The sequence below is a fragment of the Hyperoodon ampullatus genome (genome assembly GCF_949752795.1).
Source record: "Hyperoodon ampullatus genome assembly, chromosome: 5".
In the NCBI taxonomy this organism is placed as follows: domain Eukaryota; kingdom Metazoa; phylum Chordata; class Mammalia; order Artiodactyla; family Ziphiidae; genus Hyperoodon; species Hyperoodon ampullatus.
The window spans coordinates 33891274-33905178 of NC_136918.1; the positions used below are offsets into that span (position 1 = coordinate 33891274).

General features: G+C 45.9%; 1 protein-coding gene across 1 annotated transcript; it reads right to left on the reverse strand.

Moving 5' to 3' along the window:
• Positions 1-10067: 10067 nt before the first annotated feature.
• On the reverse strand, positions 10068-12453 carry LOC307053424 (nephrocystin-1-like; the record flags this gene model as incomplete). Its single annotated transcript, XM_079704818.1, is given in 5 exon segments — positions 10068-10699; positions 10702-10735; positions 10990-11213; positions 11216-11462; positions 11466-12453. Coding segments are annotated over 5 exon segments (2019 nt in total). The 5' UTR covers positions 12348-12453.
• Positions 12454-13905: the final 1452 nt, after the last annotated feature.

The following is a 13905-nucleotide window of genomic DNA, read 5'->3' on the forward strand; positions in this document are numbered from 1 at the left end:
AACCCCAAGGTACACATACCCCAAGCTGGATGAATTCCCCCATCTCTCCTGCACACAAGCACCTTGATGCCAGGCATCGCAAGCTGCTCCTTGTCTCAATAAGGAACAGTATCCTGAGGAAAGGGTCTACAATTTGCCAGTGCAGAGAAGTCAGGCCCTACCTGGGTCAGGACTGATGGGATCTCTGGTTTCCGACCACTCCGCATGGACCCCATCCATCCACGCGGGGGCTTCTGGCATGGTGGTGCTCATGTGTGTTTCTGTGCTTTTTGCAGCTCCGCATTTACCGCTGACCAAGAAAAGAAGAACCGATTTAAAGTTCTTAGGCTCTCACCGCTCCCTCATTGAGTAATTGTCCTGAGAGCAGTTGCAGACATTAGCACTAATTACTTAATTTAATTTTATGTGCTCCTTGTTAGGGTCCCAAATTCAATCTACTAATTAATGGCAGCTCACATGCAAATGAGTGGAATTCACAGTCCCCAGACTTCATGGTTTTGGTTTTGGTTTTTACAACAGCCCTACAGCCCATAAGCTAGCACTGGATATTTCCTTCTCATCCTCAAAAAAACTCTTTCTGATTCATTAAGCATCTAATTGCACAGCTCTTGAGGGACCTTTCTACCAAAAATGAATATCAGCATCCAGTGGGCCTTGGCCCCTTCATCACTCCCACCCCCACCAACTGCAGACTCACCCACCCCCGCAGCTCCCCTCAGTGCCCTGACTTAACTGACCTGTTCCTGACCCCTGACCCCTATCTGTTCCTCCCAATTTTTTCACTCGAACCCAGGCTCATTAGGGTTTGGGCTAAGAGCCCTACGTTGGGCGTCAGGACATGTGGGCCCCGCCTACTGACCAGCCGGCTGCAGTTTTCGCACCTAAATACAGGAGCAACAGGATGGTAGTTTCTGCTGAAGGAAATGGGAGGTGCTGCTGAGAAGAGAAATCTAGGGCTGTTATGAACTTAGGACTGGGGGAGGAAGTCCTTCCTCCGGGGGTTTTGGAACTCGGCTTGGAGATGTCGGGAGGGCAGGAAGCAGCTCTGGGGGTGGCCAGTGTGGGTGTGAAGCGCAGGGGGGATTCACAGCATCACTGGGCGGCCATTTCATTTTTGCTGGCGGCTGCAGTGAGGGACAGCCTCCAGCTTCCAGGGGGACCCAAAGAGCCCCTGGAGGATCCAGAGCTGTGGGGAGAACTAGCCCAGGCTGGACATAAGCTGTGTGGAGAAGCTCAAAGAGCTCTATCTCTGAAACACCATCGCCACGGGAGCCCAGGCCAGCCCCAGCTGACCATAACCTGCAGAGAGAGCCCTGAGAAACAGCTGTGGCCTTGGAGGCAAGCCACACGGAGAATGGTCCTTTTGCCTCTTTATCTTCTCAGACATGAAGTGACCACAACCGGGAATCACTCAGGGTCTCTAGACTCACTATCGGGAGGACACCTTTTTTTAAGCTTTACTGAGGTAAAATTGAACAATAATGGGAGACATTCTTAATAAGATGTATGTTGGGAGCTTGGAATCGCTTATTTGGGCCTTAAAAAATAGTTCCTTATTTTCATCCAAGTTGGTAAAGCAAGACATCTGGTTATTTGAGAGAACTATCCTGTCTTAGTCCATTCAGGCTGCTGTGACATCATACCACACACTAGGTAGCTGATAAGCAAGAGAAATTTCTCACAGTTCTGGAGGCTGGAAGTCCAAGATCAGGTGTCAGCAGGCTCAGGTTGTGGTAAGAGCCCTCTTCCAGGTGCCAATTCCTTCTGGGCCCTCATATGGTAGAAAGGACGAGAGAGCTCTGTGGGTTCTCTTTTATAAGAGCACTAATTTCGTTCCTGAGGGGTCCACCCTCAGGACCAAAGACCTCGCTTCTTAATACCATCAGGCTGGGCATCAGGATTTCAACATATGAATCTGGGGGGAAATGAACACTCAGACCATAGCGTAGCCTGATCCCTACGGGCCCATCAGCAGTGATGTTCCATGATTCCATGAGCTATCCCCATTCCTTACTCACCTGAACAATAGCCAACAGTACTGAACACTTAGCCCAGTGTGCCAGGCACTGTGCTAAGCACTTGACATGCATTATTGTACCAAATACAACATTTCTGCACAGGAGGGGCTATACTTATGCCCACCTTGCACCAAGGAAACCAAGTCTCATCAAACTCAAGTAACTTACCCCAAATCACAGAACTTGTAAAAGGTGGAGCTTAGAGCTCCACTCCTGGCTGCTTCTCCAGCATCAGTCCCACCCAGAGGTCCCTAACTCCTGTGACAGTCAGGAACTCACTCTGCCTGTGGAGCAGAGAGACCCTCCCCCAAGCATGAGGACAGGGCACTGGGAGCAGTCAGATTGCAGCAAGGGACACTGCTGAGGTGGGCTTGGAGTTCAACCCTGGACCATCTAGGCAGAACCCACGTGTGGCAGAATGTTAAAAAAAAATAAATGCTTTTGCTGTTCTATTTCTGTTGAAGGATAGACGCAGCTAGACAATGCAAATGTGTGCTTGTTCAAGGGGTTTGAAAGAGATGCTGCTAGGCAAGAGGGGGAAAGCAGCAAGAAAAGCCCTCGTGCTTGTTCAGGAACTCTAAAAGGAAAGTATACAACCCTGTTTCCTTTTTGTTTTTAAAGGAGGCAGAAAAATCTCAAACCATGACTGGGAGATTGACAAAATGAGAGGGGTTTGTGGACTCTTAGATCAGAAAGAGGCACATCTTCCCTCACAAGCTGGATAGGTGGAAGGGTGGGTGGTTGGATGGTGAGTTGAGAATTCTCTCCAAAACCGGGACTATCCCAATCCCCAGGAGGGCTTTCGGGCCACCAAGTTCCCCTCTCTAATATCCTTGCCCCAGATTCTGATAGGCTCTCCCAGCTGAGGATGGCCCCAAAGCCTAGATTACTGCTACGGGTGGAGAATGCAGGGGGAAGAAGCAGCAAGGAGTGGGCGGAAAGCCAGGGAGATGAGTTAGGAGCGGAGATTTCCCCCTGAGGAATCATACTGATGAAATCTAGGCTAGAAAGGTCCACGTTCAAAGGTCTGTTTACTTTATTATCGTTTTACCCCGAGGAATGTGCCTGTTGGGTTAATGTTTATTTTATTGAATAATCTAGTTTTAGGCATGTCAATGACAGTCAGTGCTACTTTATAGGAAGAAAATGCAGTTTGTGGCTGATTTCGTATCTCCACCAAGAGGTCCTTCCTGGGCCCATTGGCTCTACTGCCACCTGGTGGTGGATTCCTTTAGCGCGGGGCTGGCCATTTGGGTTGCAGACCAGAACCCCAGTCCAGGGTTGGAATCCTGGCTCCGCTCACCCAGAGCAGGATGACCAGTCCGACAGAGTTCCCCTCTGAATTTCAATTTCCACATCTTAAAGTGGAGACCGTAATACCGGCTTTTGGGGAATTTTGTGATGATCCAATGAGTTAATGTATGTGTAGTGCCTAGTGCAGAGTAAATGTTTAACAAACTGTTCATTAGTCGTATTGGGAAAGAACTTGATATCCCCGTAGGGTTCTGTTCTCTTCATTTCCATTCTGACTCGAGTGAAGCTATGGAAGGCACGGCCCCCGCATTGGTGGCTGAATCAGAGGCTGAGAGATGTTGGCATGTTGGGCCAAATCTAACAGGGGAAATGTAACAGGAATAAAGTTATAAATTATATTTATTGTCCACCAAGTGTCCACAAATGTGGGGGATGCCTAGCTGACAAAACAAGACCAGGCCTAAAACACTGAGAGATTTTTTTTTTTCTGTACGTGGGCCTCTCACTGCTGTGGCCTCTCCCGTTTTGGAGCACAGGCTCCGGACACACAGGCTCAGCGGCCATGGTCCACGGGCCCAGCCACTCCGCGGTATGTGGGATCTTCCCGGACCGGGGCACGAACCCGTGTCCCCTGCATCAACAGGTGGACTCTCAACCACTGCACCACCAGGGAAGCTCACACTGAGAGATTTTAAGAACACACAGCTCAACCACAACCAACTGGGTGACTCCACACTGAAAACTCTAATTTGATCAACAGCCGTGAAGGAGCAACAGATATGACAAGACTTTAAAACGTTCACACACCCTGACCTCTTAATTCCACTACTAGGACTCTACCCAGAGAGAGTTGTACACAAAGATGCTCATTACAGTGAAAAATTAAAAACAATAAATGTCCAATAATAGAGGACTAGTTAATTAAACTGTGGCTTACCCATATGTTGTCCTTCAAAACTTAAGGGGAAAACCTCATCATATAAATTGGGGTGTGGAATATAATTAGAACTAGAGGATCATAACATATTGATAAAAAGTTTCAATTAAATGAAGATAAAAATTAGAAGACTTCATGCACCTAATGAGACAGCTTCAAATTGTATAAGGCATAAATTGACAAAACTATCAGGAGAAATCGACAAGTTCAACATTGAAGTAGGAGATTTTAATACACCTCTTTGAGTAGTTGATCAAGCAGACAAAAAAAAAAAAATCAGTAAGGAAGAAGGGTTGAACCCCACAATTTAGAAGCTTAATAAGAACCCTGCATAGTACACTGCACCATACAGCTGAAGAAAACGTGTCCTTTTCAAATGCAGACTTGACCACACACACAGAGAAACCAGCAATATCAGTACTTGATGCTATATTCTAAGACTGGTGAGGATAGGGAGCCAGATGCTCTTTGTTCGGAACTCAGAGAAGATCTCCCACAGGAGGTTATGGCTAAGATGAGTTTGTGAAGACAGTTCTCCAGATAAATAAGATGGGGCTGGGAACTGAGCCTGCCTCAGGCAGAAGTCGCCAGTCCGAGGGTCCTGAGGCAAGAAAAAGCAAGTGAGCTCAGGGAACTACAGAGAGCATCCCTTGGTGTCTGTAATACCAAGCTCTCTTAGTCAGCCTGCTTCCAGGCAGAGGCTCTCTCATGAATATCCAGGCCCCACCAAAAGCTATGGTTCAGTTTCCGCCTCTAACAAGAGACGGGGGTCTTCAGTTACCTCCAAGTCGGGGCATGTCCCCCAGAGAGAAACATGAGCTGGGCCCGAAAAGGAGCCGTCCAGAGCTCAGGTGTCAGGCAGGCTTGGTGAGCTCACCACGAGCGGGAAGGTCATAGGACTCAGAGGCTCCGCCAACCACCAAAGAAGCTCTCTGTCCATCCCCTACGGGGACCCCTAAAGAGCCTTAGAGGCCTGCAGGCTGGGCCAAGCAAAGTGGGCGCCAAGACTTCCAGGCCTGGTCCAACCCAGCTATGTGACCCAGATCACCCTTCGTCCTCTGGGGCTCAGGCCACCTGTTAAACACAGGTATCACTGGCCTCCTGCCCACCCCACCAAGGTGTCACATACACAGGCTCAGGTTTAGGAGGGAACTCGAGGTGTTTGCAACAGTAACTGTCCAAAGCCCCTGCGTGGTGGAAAGCCAGTGTTCATCCCAAACATTCATTCAGCCAACTGCTTTCCCGTGTCCTCCCCACAAACCACTCTCCATGTGCCCCCCTGACCTGGTGTGGGACCTCGCCTTATCCACCTCTCAGTCCCCGTCCCTGGCTACTCAGCAGGTGGTGAGATGTGATAGCCAAGAGAGGTTTGGGCAAGCCACTCAGGCCTTTTAGCTCAAGAGACAAATATGAAGGGAGAATACAGGAAGGAATTTGGGAATCTGCTGTGTGACTGTGAGCAAGTCACTTCCCTTCTCTGGTCATGTCTCCTCATTTTTAAAAAGAGGGGAAATCATCTCTAAGCTCATTTCTTGTTGAAGATTCTGGGATCCTATCATTGAAAGAACTAGGTCTATTTCAAGGGTTAGTTGAGCAAATTCTTAATCAGAGGATATTGACTTACCAGGGCTGCTGAGAGGTGGAAGGAATCAGAAGTGGGGCTCGCTGAGCCACAGACCGGGAATTAGACCTCACAAGGGGCTGTTACCGAACCAGGTACCAGATTCGTTCTGAGCCCCACACAGCAAGCCAAAATGCTGAGACGCTGAGGTTTACAGCAACGACGGCGCTTATTCACAAGGCAGCCAAGCAGAAGGGAGAACACGCCTCACACCTGCCTTCCCACGGACAAGGGGCTCGGGGCATTTATGAGATAGAAATAAAGACACCTGGCGGCCCGAGGTGTGGGGAACAGGAGAAAAAAGGTGACTGGAAAAAGGTGAGGTAATCCACGTTCTGCGCAGGAGGAACGAAGCCACCGGCATCAACACGTTGAAAAATGGAAGCGCTTAGCTCCACCTGAGGGCGGAGTTTCCGGCCCTCTGACGTCAAAAGGTCAGCGAGTGGACACTCGCGCATGCCCAGTTGAAAGGTCGGTAGTCCGTCCAGTCTCAGGACACGTCCAGTCTCAGGACCAGCTCCGCTCAGACTAGACGCAGCTGACTCCAAGTTCCCGGAAAGCAAGTCGGGCAAAAACGTTATTATTTTGGCTACGTGCTGCGTGGAGGACGTGCAAGCTTTTCCTAGACAACCTTGACTAGTGAAGGCAGGTGAAATGGATTTTTGACTAATGGTTACCCACGGTCTCACGGCTGCCACCAGGACTTGGGGCAATAGGTCCACTGTTCTTCAGTCATCCCCACCTGCCTGAATCAACACAGGGGGAACACTGGTGTTTCTATCAGGCCTGACCAACATTTCTGATATGCTAATAAGTCCTAAGAGAAGCCAGTCCTTCACGTGTGTGCATGTGTGTATCTATAGATACCTATAGAGATACATATATGTAGAGAAACTTGTGATCTCTCTCTCTTCATAAATATACGAATATATAGTGAATCAAGAAAAGCAGAATTAGGAATTCCCTGGCAGCCCAGTGATTAAGACTCCGTGCTTCCACTGTAGGGGGCACGGATTCCATCTCTGGTCGGGGAACTAAGATCCGGCAAGATGCGCAGCGTGACCAAAAAAAAAAAAAAAAGAAAAGAAAAGTAGAATTATGTGATAAAATGTAGGTTTGGTTCTTGAGCATCTTTGGGGGTGTAAGGGAAACAGGGAAAATACACCGGTTCACAGTGGTGATCTTCAGCTTGCTGATGGGAACTTGTGGTGCCTCAACACCAGCAATGAGCAGCCTTCCTGTATCCTGCTTAATCTGGGCCAACCTCTGGAGGGTCATACTTATTTCTGGGTCCTAAGTTTTGAGAAGGATACTTCAAACCAGAGGCTCCCATGTAATATCAGCTCAAGTGGGGTGGAGTCTGGAAAGCACTGAGTGATGGTTGAAAGAACTGGGCATTCAGAGCCTGGACAGGAGCAGACGGGGGGGAATGTAGTAAAGGCACACACAAAGGCAAGGGATATATAGGTTAGCATAGAAATAGAGTTGAGTTTTTACCAAAATGTAAGTAGAAAGAAGAAAGATTAGTTACAATGGCCACGATCATATCCGCACATAGAGTTTCATCCTTGCGTCTCCTTTCATCCAGCCTGCTCTCCTCAGTGACTTTGTTCATTCCATCTATCTCCTAATGTCTCCCAAACCCATCTTCAGCCAAGATTGCTCCAGAGCTTCATACTTGTACATCCAACTCCCTCCTGGTCACCTTGACCTGGATGTTCTCATGCATACCAAGCTCTACATGTCCTGAAGTGAACTCTTCTCCACATCCATGACCATATTGGGAAGGGCGTCAACTTTTATGGGCTGCATTTTCACCAACCACATCTGGAAGGCAAGGGAGGGTATGGAATGTGTCGTTTATAACTAAATGGTAAATGGTTACCATTTCCATTTGCCTCTATCCTTAGAATGAGGTGTTTCCAACTTGGTTGCTCATCGGAGTCACCTGGGACATTTCTAGAAAATGCAGATTTTTTTCAAGGCCCCACCCAAAACTCCATGAATCAGAATCCCAAGAATTTTAACTTTTTTTTCTTTCAAATTTTGACTCCCACTAATGAGATCAACGAAAGTCCATTATGTTAATTAACAAGTCATAAATTTCACCACTGAAAATTCATTTCTCACATTTATTACAGTCAGTAGGAAAGATCAGGAATTGATTTCGAGGGAATGAATGCCTTGGCTCTTATCACCACTTTTAACCAGAAAACACACCTCTCAACCATTCTCTTGAAATTTATCAACTCTGGGAAGCATTATCCGCTTGATGCCTCCAGAGGGAATCTACCCTTCATTTGGCCTCTCTGAGCATCAGGTGGTTGATTGCACAGTATTAATTTGTTCTCACAATAATTCTGTTCTTTGGAGAAACTCTTTTTTTTTTGCGGTACGCGGCCCTCTCACTGTTGTGGCCTCTCCCGTTGCGGGGCACAGGCTCTGGACGTGCAGGCTCAGAGGCCGTGGCTCACGGGCCCAGCCACTCCGCGGCATGTGGGATCTTCACGGACCGGGGCACGAACCCGTTTCCCCTACATCAACAGGTGGACTCTCAACCACTGCGCCACCAGGGAAGCCCTGGAGAAACTCTTAAATCACTCTCTCTCTCCCTCTCTCTGCCCTGCCCCCCACCAAACTGGCAGCTCAGGAGTAGGGAAAGAAGAGGCAGGGCAGCCAGGGAGGTCCTAACCTCCACGTTGGCCCACACCAATTTTCAGTGGGCTCCCATACTGCCCCTTGGCCTGGGGATGGCTCTGAGTTTCCGGCCTCAGATATCTGACAAGAATCTGTCATTTTGTAGCCTCGATGTGCTGCTGGCTACCTTTCTGTACTTTTGATAGCTTTCCCCTTTGAACAAGCAAAATATGGCTATGCTCACCTTGTGGGCAGGGGTGGGGGGTGGGGATGAGTAAAATGTAGGCAGTTCTAAATGGTAGGTCATTGCCAAATTATTTTAAAACCAGCATGGGAATGTAATTAGACATGAATGTGCTAGAATATACCTCCATTCCTGCATCAGCCACTCCCTGGGTTACACACTCTGCTTCCCACTCTCAATCCCTTTTTTTTTTTTTTCTGATTTCCCCTACATTTCACAACACAAAGTTTATTAGCAAAATCATATATTTAATATATTCTGGGCCCTAGACTCTTATCAGATATATCATTTGCAAATATCTTCTCCTATTCTGTGGATTATATTTTCACTTTCTTGAATAGTCATAAATTTAGCTTTTGATAAAATCTTGCTTTCAGACAAATCTATAGATACAGTTAACTTAAATTTGTTACTTGGTATTACATACAGAATGGACGGACAACAAGGTCCTATTGCATGGCAGAGGGAACTGTATCCAGTATCTTATGATAAGCCATAATGGAAAAGAATATAAAAAAGAGTGTATATATTGGGCTTCCCTGGTGGCGCAGTGGTTGAGAGTCCACCTGCCGATGCAGGGGACACGGGTTCATGCCCTGGTCTGGGAAGATCCCACATGCCGCGGAGCGGCTGGGCCCGTGAGCCATGGCCACTGAGCCTGTGCGTCTGGAGCCTGTGCTCCGCAACGGGAAAGGCCACAACAGTGAGAGGCCCGCATACCACAAAAAAAAAAAAAAAAAAAGTGTATATATATGTATAACTGAGTCACTTTGCTATACAGAAGAAATTAACACAACATTGTAAATCAACTATACTTCAATAAAAAAAAGAAACAGACTCACAGATATAGAGAACAAACTAGTGGTTACCAGTGGGGAGAGGCAAGATAGAGGTAGAGGATTAAGAGGCACAACCATTAAGTATAAAATAAATAAGCTACAAGGATATATTGTACAGCACAGGGAATATAGCCAGTATTAATAACTTTAAATGGAGTATAATTTTTAAAAATTGTTAATCACTATATTGTACACCTGAAACTTTCATAATATGGTAAATCAACTATACTCAATAAAAAAAGAAAAAGAAAAACAAAACAAAAATTTGTTAGTTGGTTTTTGAAAAAAATTCTCTATAAATTTAGATATAATAGTATTCCTTATAAAAATTTACTTCATTGTATTAACACATATTCAAATTATCAGATAAATATTTCTTATAGAATGTGGCCTGAACAAAAAAGAAGAAAGCCTAAGTTGTGATGGGACAGTTACTTCTGGTTTTGTCACGCGATGCAGGTTGTCATGGAGGGTCTATCAGATTCAGCGGGAAGTGGAAGGTCAAGGGGCACCGCTGTCAGGCTGCATTCTTTCTTATTTCACCCAAGAAGTCATAGGTCTGCTCTGAAATGTCGAAAGGTTCATGGAGCCCCGCTGGCGACAGCAGAGCCTGGAGGGCGCCCTCGTTTTCTTGGTTTTGCTTGAGGAAGTCGGCGATGACCTTCCATCGGGCAGCCTCGGTCTCCTCCTCTGCCCACCTGAACGGGGGCAGGAGGGCGGAGTGGAGGAGGGGGAGCGCACGGTCGTGGTAAACCAGGAGGAACACGGCCTTCAGGAGCTCCTTGTCTCTCTTCTCTGATCTTTTTAATGTACTATCTTTCTCAGCCCAGGAACTCCTGAGTGCATCCATTATATCAGGCTGCTCCAGGAGCTTGGGGAAGGTGGCCAGCACTGGATTCCTAATTAAATCAGCACTGTGCATGTTCATCCTGTCTTTCAGGGGCACCTCTCCAAGAATCTGTTGATAAAATATCAACAAATGAATGGAGCACATACTTCCAATTAATGTTTCCGGCAGTAGACTTAGCATGTTCCTTGATCTTCTGTTCAAAGATCTCAGTTTTACTAGAAGTTGAGGCTGCCTTCTCACTGTCATCACCTGATGGAAAACACTACCATGTGCTCTTCTGGATACTGAAGGGTCCACTTAACACCTTTTTCATAAGGGGTGCCTCCATTCACGATGAGTTCAAGAGGCATGGACATATATACACTACCAAACGTAAGGTAGATCGATAGTGGGAAGCAGCCGCAGAGCACAGGGAGATCAGCTCGGTGCTTTGTGATCGCCTGGAGGGGTGGGATGGGGAGGGTGGGAGGGAGGGAGATGCATGAGGGAAGGGATGTGGGAACAGATGTATATGTACGACTGATTCACTTTGTTATAAAGCAGAAACTAATAAAAAAAAATAAAAATAAATAAAAATAAATAAAAAGATGAGTTCATAAGTTTTTGCTGGAATAGGAATTCCACTGGCATCAAAAAGTTTAAGAAACACCCAGCCACAACTTAATTCTCCTCTTTCACCAGTTGAATTGTGAATATAAGAAATTCCAAGTTCAAATAATATTCCAAGAGCTGGAGAAGAAGAATTGGACCTGATGAAACAGTCACCATCAAGTAAGCAGGGCAAGATGCCAGTAACCTGGGAGAAAAGGTCTATGTTTTGGGTTTCTTAGGTTGCCATGTGGCCCTGACTGTATGAATGTTGCTCAGAACCTTATTGCCGTCAAACAGACAGAAGCGCACGTGTCTGCTCAGAACCTGGATGCTCACTCCTGGAAGAGGAATCATCTTAGAGCTCCAGAGGGTCAGACTCAAGGAAACACGATTTGGTCTTGACCTAACAGAGCCCGTTTTAGCATCCCACATTAGATCTCTGAAGGCCAGTTGTGAAGTAGTGAGCTCTGGTTATAAGAAGTAACTTGCTCGAAATTGATTCCCTTGCTCTAGAAGCTGGAAGAGGGTGGAAGGCCTGAACCCGGCAGGAATAGCTCCCATCGTGGTCAATACGTCAACGGTGTTAATCTGCTCTGAGATGGCTTTTCGGACAGCACTCCAATGAGAATCCGGTCTTTGTTTAACTTCTGTTCCTTCTGCCGTTTCATCCCCTCCATCTACATCTGCTTCACTAGACTCCTGGCCTTCTTCTTTATTATAGGGCTCCAAGTACGTTCTGGGAATAAGACCTTTGTTTCCTTTGGCATTCTTAGCCATCCACCAACCATCAGGGTTTTTTTCAATTATAAGGAGAATTTCCCCTTTCTTAAATGTAAGGTCTCCGACTTGCTGAGCTGTAAAATCTCCAACAACAATGTATTCTCCACTTGTGGCTTCTTCTTCTTCTTCTTTTTCCTCTTCTTCTTCTTCTTCTTCTTCTCCTTCTCCTTCTTCTTCATCTTCTTCAGCAGAATTGTCATCGTCCTCTCCTTCAGTAAGCACCCCAGTTTCAGTGACATTTTCTCTACTTATGGACACAGCAAGTTCCTGCAGTTGGTGGGTAAGCTTATCCAAAAGATTGTGTTCCTCCTCTTTCGTCTGACTGTAACTCCCAACAGGGGCAGGTTCATCAGCCTGTGAGAGAATATAAGTTTTGCTTAATTTTTGAAGAGCATTTTTATTTTCATCTATTGCCTGTTTTAATTGGATACATCTTTGGTAAATATCTCGCCTTTTACTGGCTTCTAGAGCTCCTTTCAATCGACTCTCAGAAAGCAAATCATCAACCTGCTGCTTCAGCTCCTGATTGCGACGCTGCAGGGACCGGAGGGGATCACGCTGTTGCCTCGCCAGCATCTCCTTCGCCTCGGCCTCAATCCCTTTTTGACCAGTGCTGCAGCAGGAGGCTCAGCCAGAGCCGCTATATGAAAATCCTCACAGGGCAACCCTCTCATAAATAATCAAGAGCTGACTTTTCCTTATGAACACATGCTCAAACTGTAATTAGAACATGAAGTTCACTCAACGTCATTGGAAATACACTATGTACCATTTTATGTAGGATATAAACTTTATTTTGAAAAATTCCCACCAAATTTATCTTACAGAAGTACTCTTACATGAGCATAAAGATGAGGATATTCATTGCATCATTTACAATGGTCCCAGACTGGAACCCACTCTAATTTCCACCAATGTGAGGCTAATAAATTATGGTCTATATGGAATACCACATGGCCAAAAAGAGATAGAGGTATATGTATTGACATGGAGCCCTCTTCGAGCTATAGTAAGTATGCATGGTATGCTCCCCTTTGTGTGTGTGCAGGGGTGTATACACATGCGTGTGACAATTTCTGGAAGGATACACAGGAACCCAACAAGAGTGGTTACCTCTGTGGAGAGGAACAGGGAGACTGAGGGATGGGAAATGAGAGAGAACGACACAACTTTTCATGTATAGGCCTTTAGCACCATTCTAAAAAAATTTTTAAACATCTCCATATATTAACTTAAAAAACATTTTAACATTCTCTTGAAATGTCAAATATGAATTTCACAATCTACAAGAAACTTTGATATGTCCTTTAACATTTACATTTATAATACTATGGGATCCTTGATTTTAATACAGTCTTTGATTTGACCTCTTTTACTTCCCTGGGTGGGGATGGGGAAACAAAATTTGGCTTTTTCTTTTTTTGCCTTTATGTGCCTATGGTGTATTCTCTGCCTTTTTCTCTGCTTATTATATATTAGGAGGAAGAAGGAATTATTTTTACATTTTTATTACACATATTCTGAATTAGCTACTGCCTCACACTATTTCTCCTTTCTTCATCTTGTCACATAAAGGAGCGCAGCATTTGCACCCCAAGCAGTGTTTCTAACATGCAGTGTACCTCACTGTGGTTACTGGAAACCATCACTTTAAGACATTATCTATTAATAAGTGGGGAGGGGCAGCTGTGGACACTGCCCTTTCATTTCAGTATGCTGTAGCCATATTTTGCTGAGAGCCTAATTCCTGATACTTATTTGTTTTAATCTTCTGACTTTAATTTTAGTTAAAATTCTTTTGGGAGCCACATTTGGAGGGAAGATGTGTGGTTTTGTCACTTTCATTACCCATGTCCATATTCATTCCCAGTGTATTATGCTGTCTAGTACATGTACCAACTTTTTTTTTTAATTGGTGTATAGTTGATTTACTATGCTATGCCAATCTCTGCTGTACAGCAAAGTGACTCAGTTACACACATTTTTTTTTTTTTTTTTTTGCAGTACGTGGGCCTCTCACTGTTGTGGCCTCTCCCGCTGCGGAGCACAGGCTCCGGACGCACAGGCTCAGCGGCCACGGCCCACGGGTCCAGCCGCTCCGCGGCATGTGGGATCCTCCCGGACCAGGGCACGA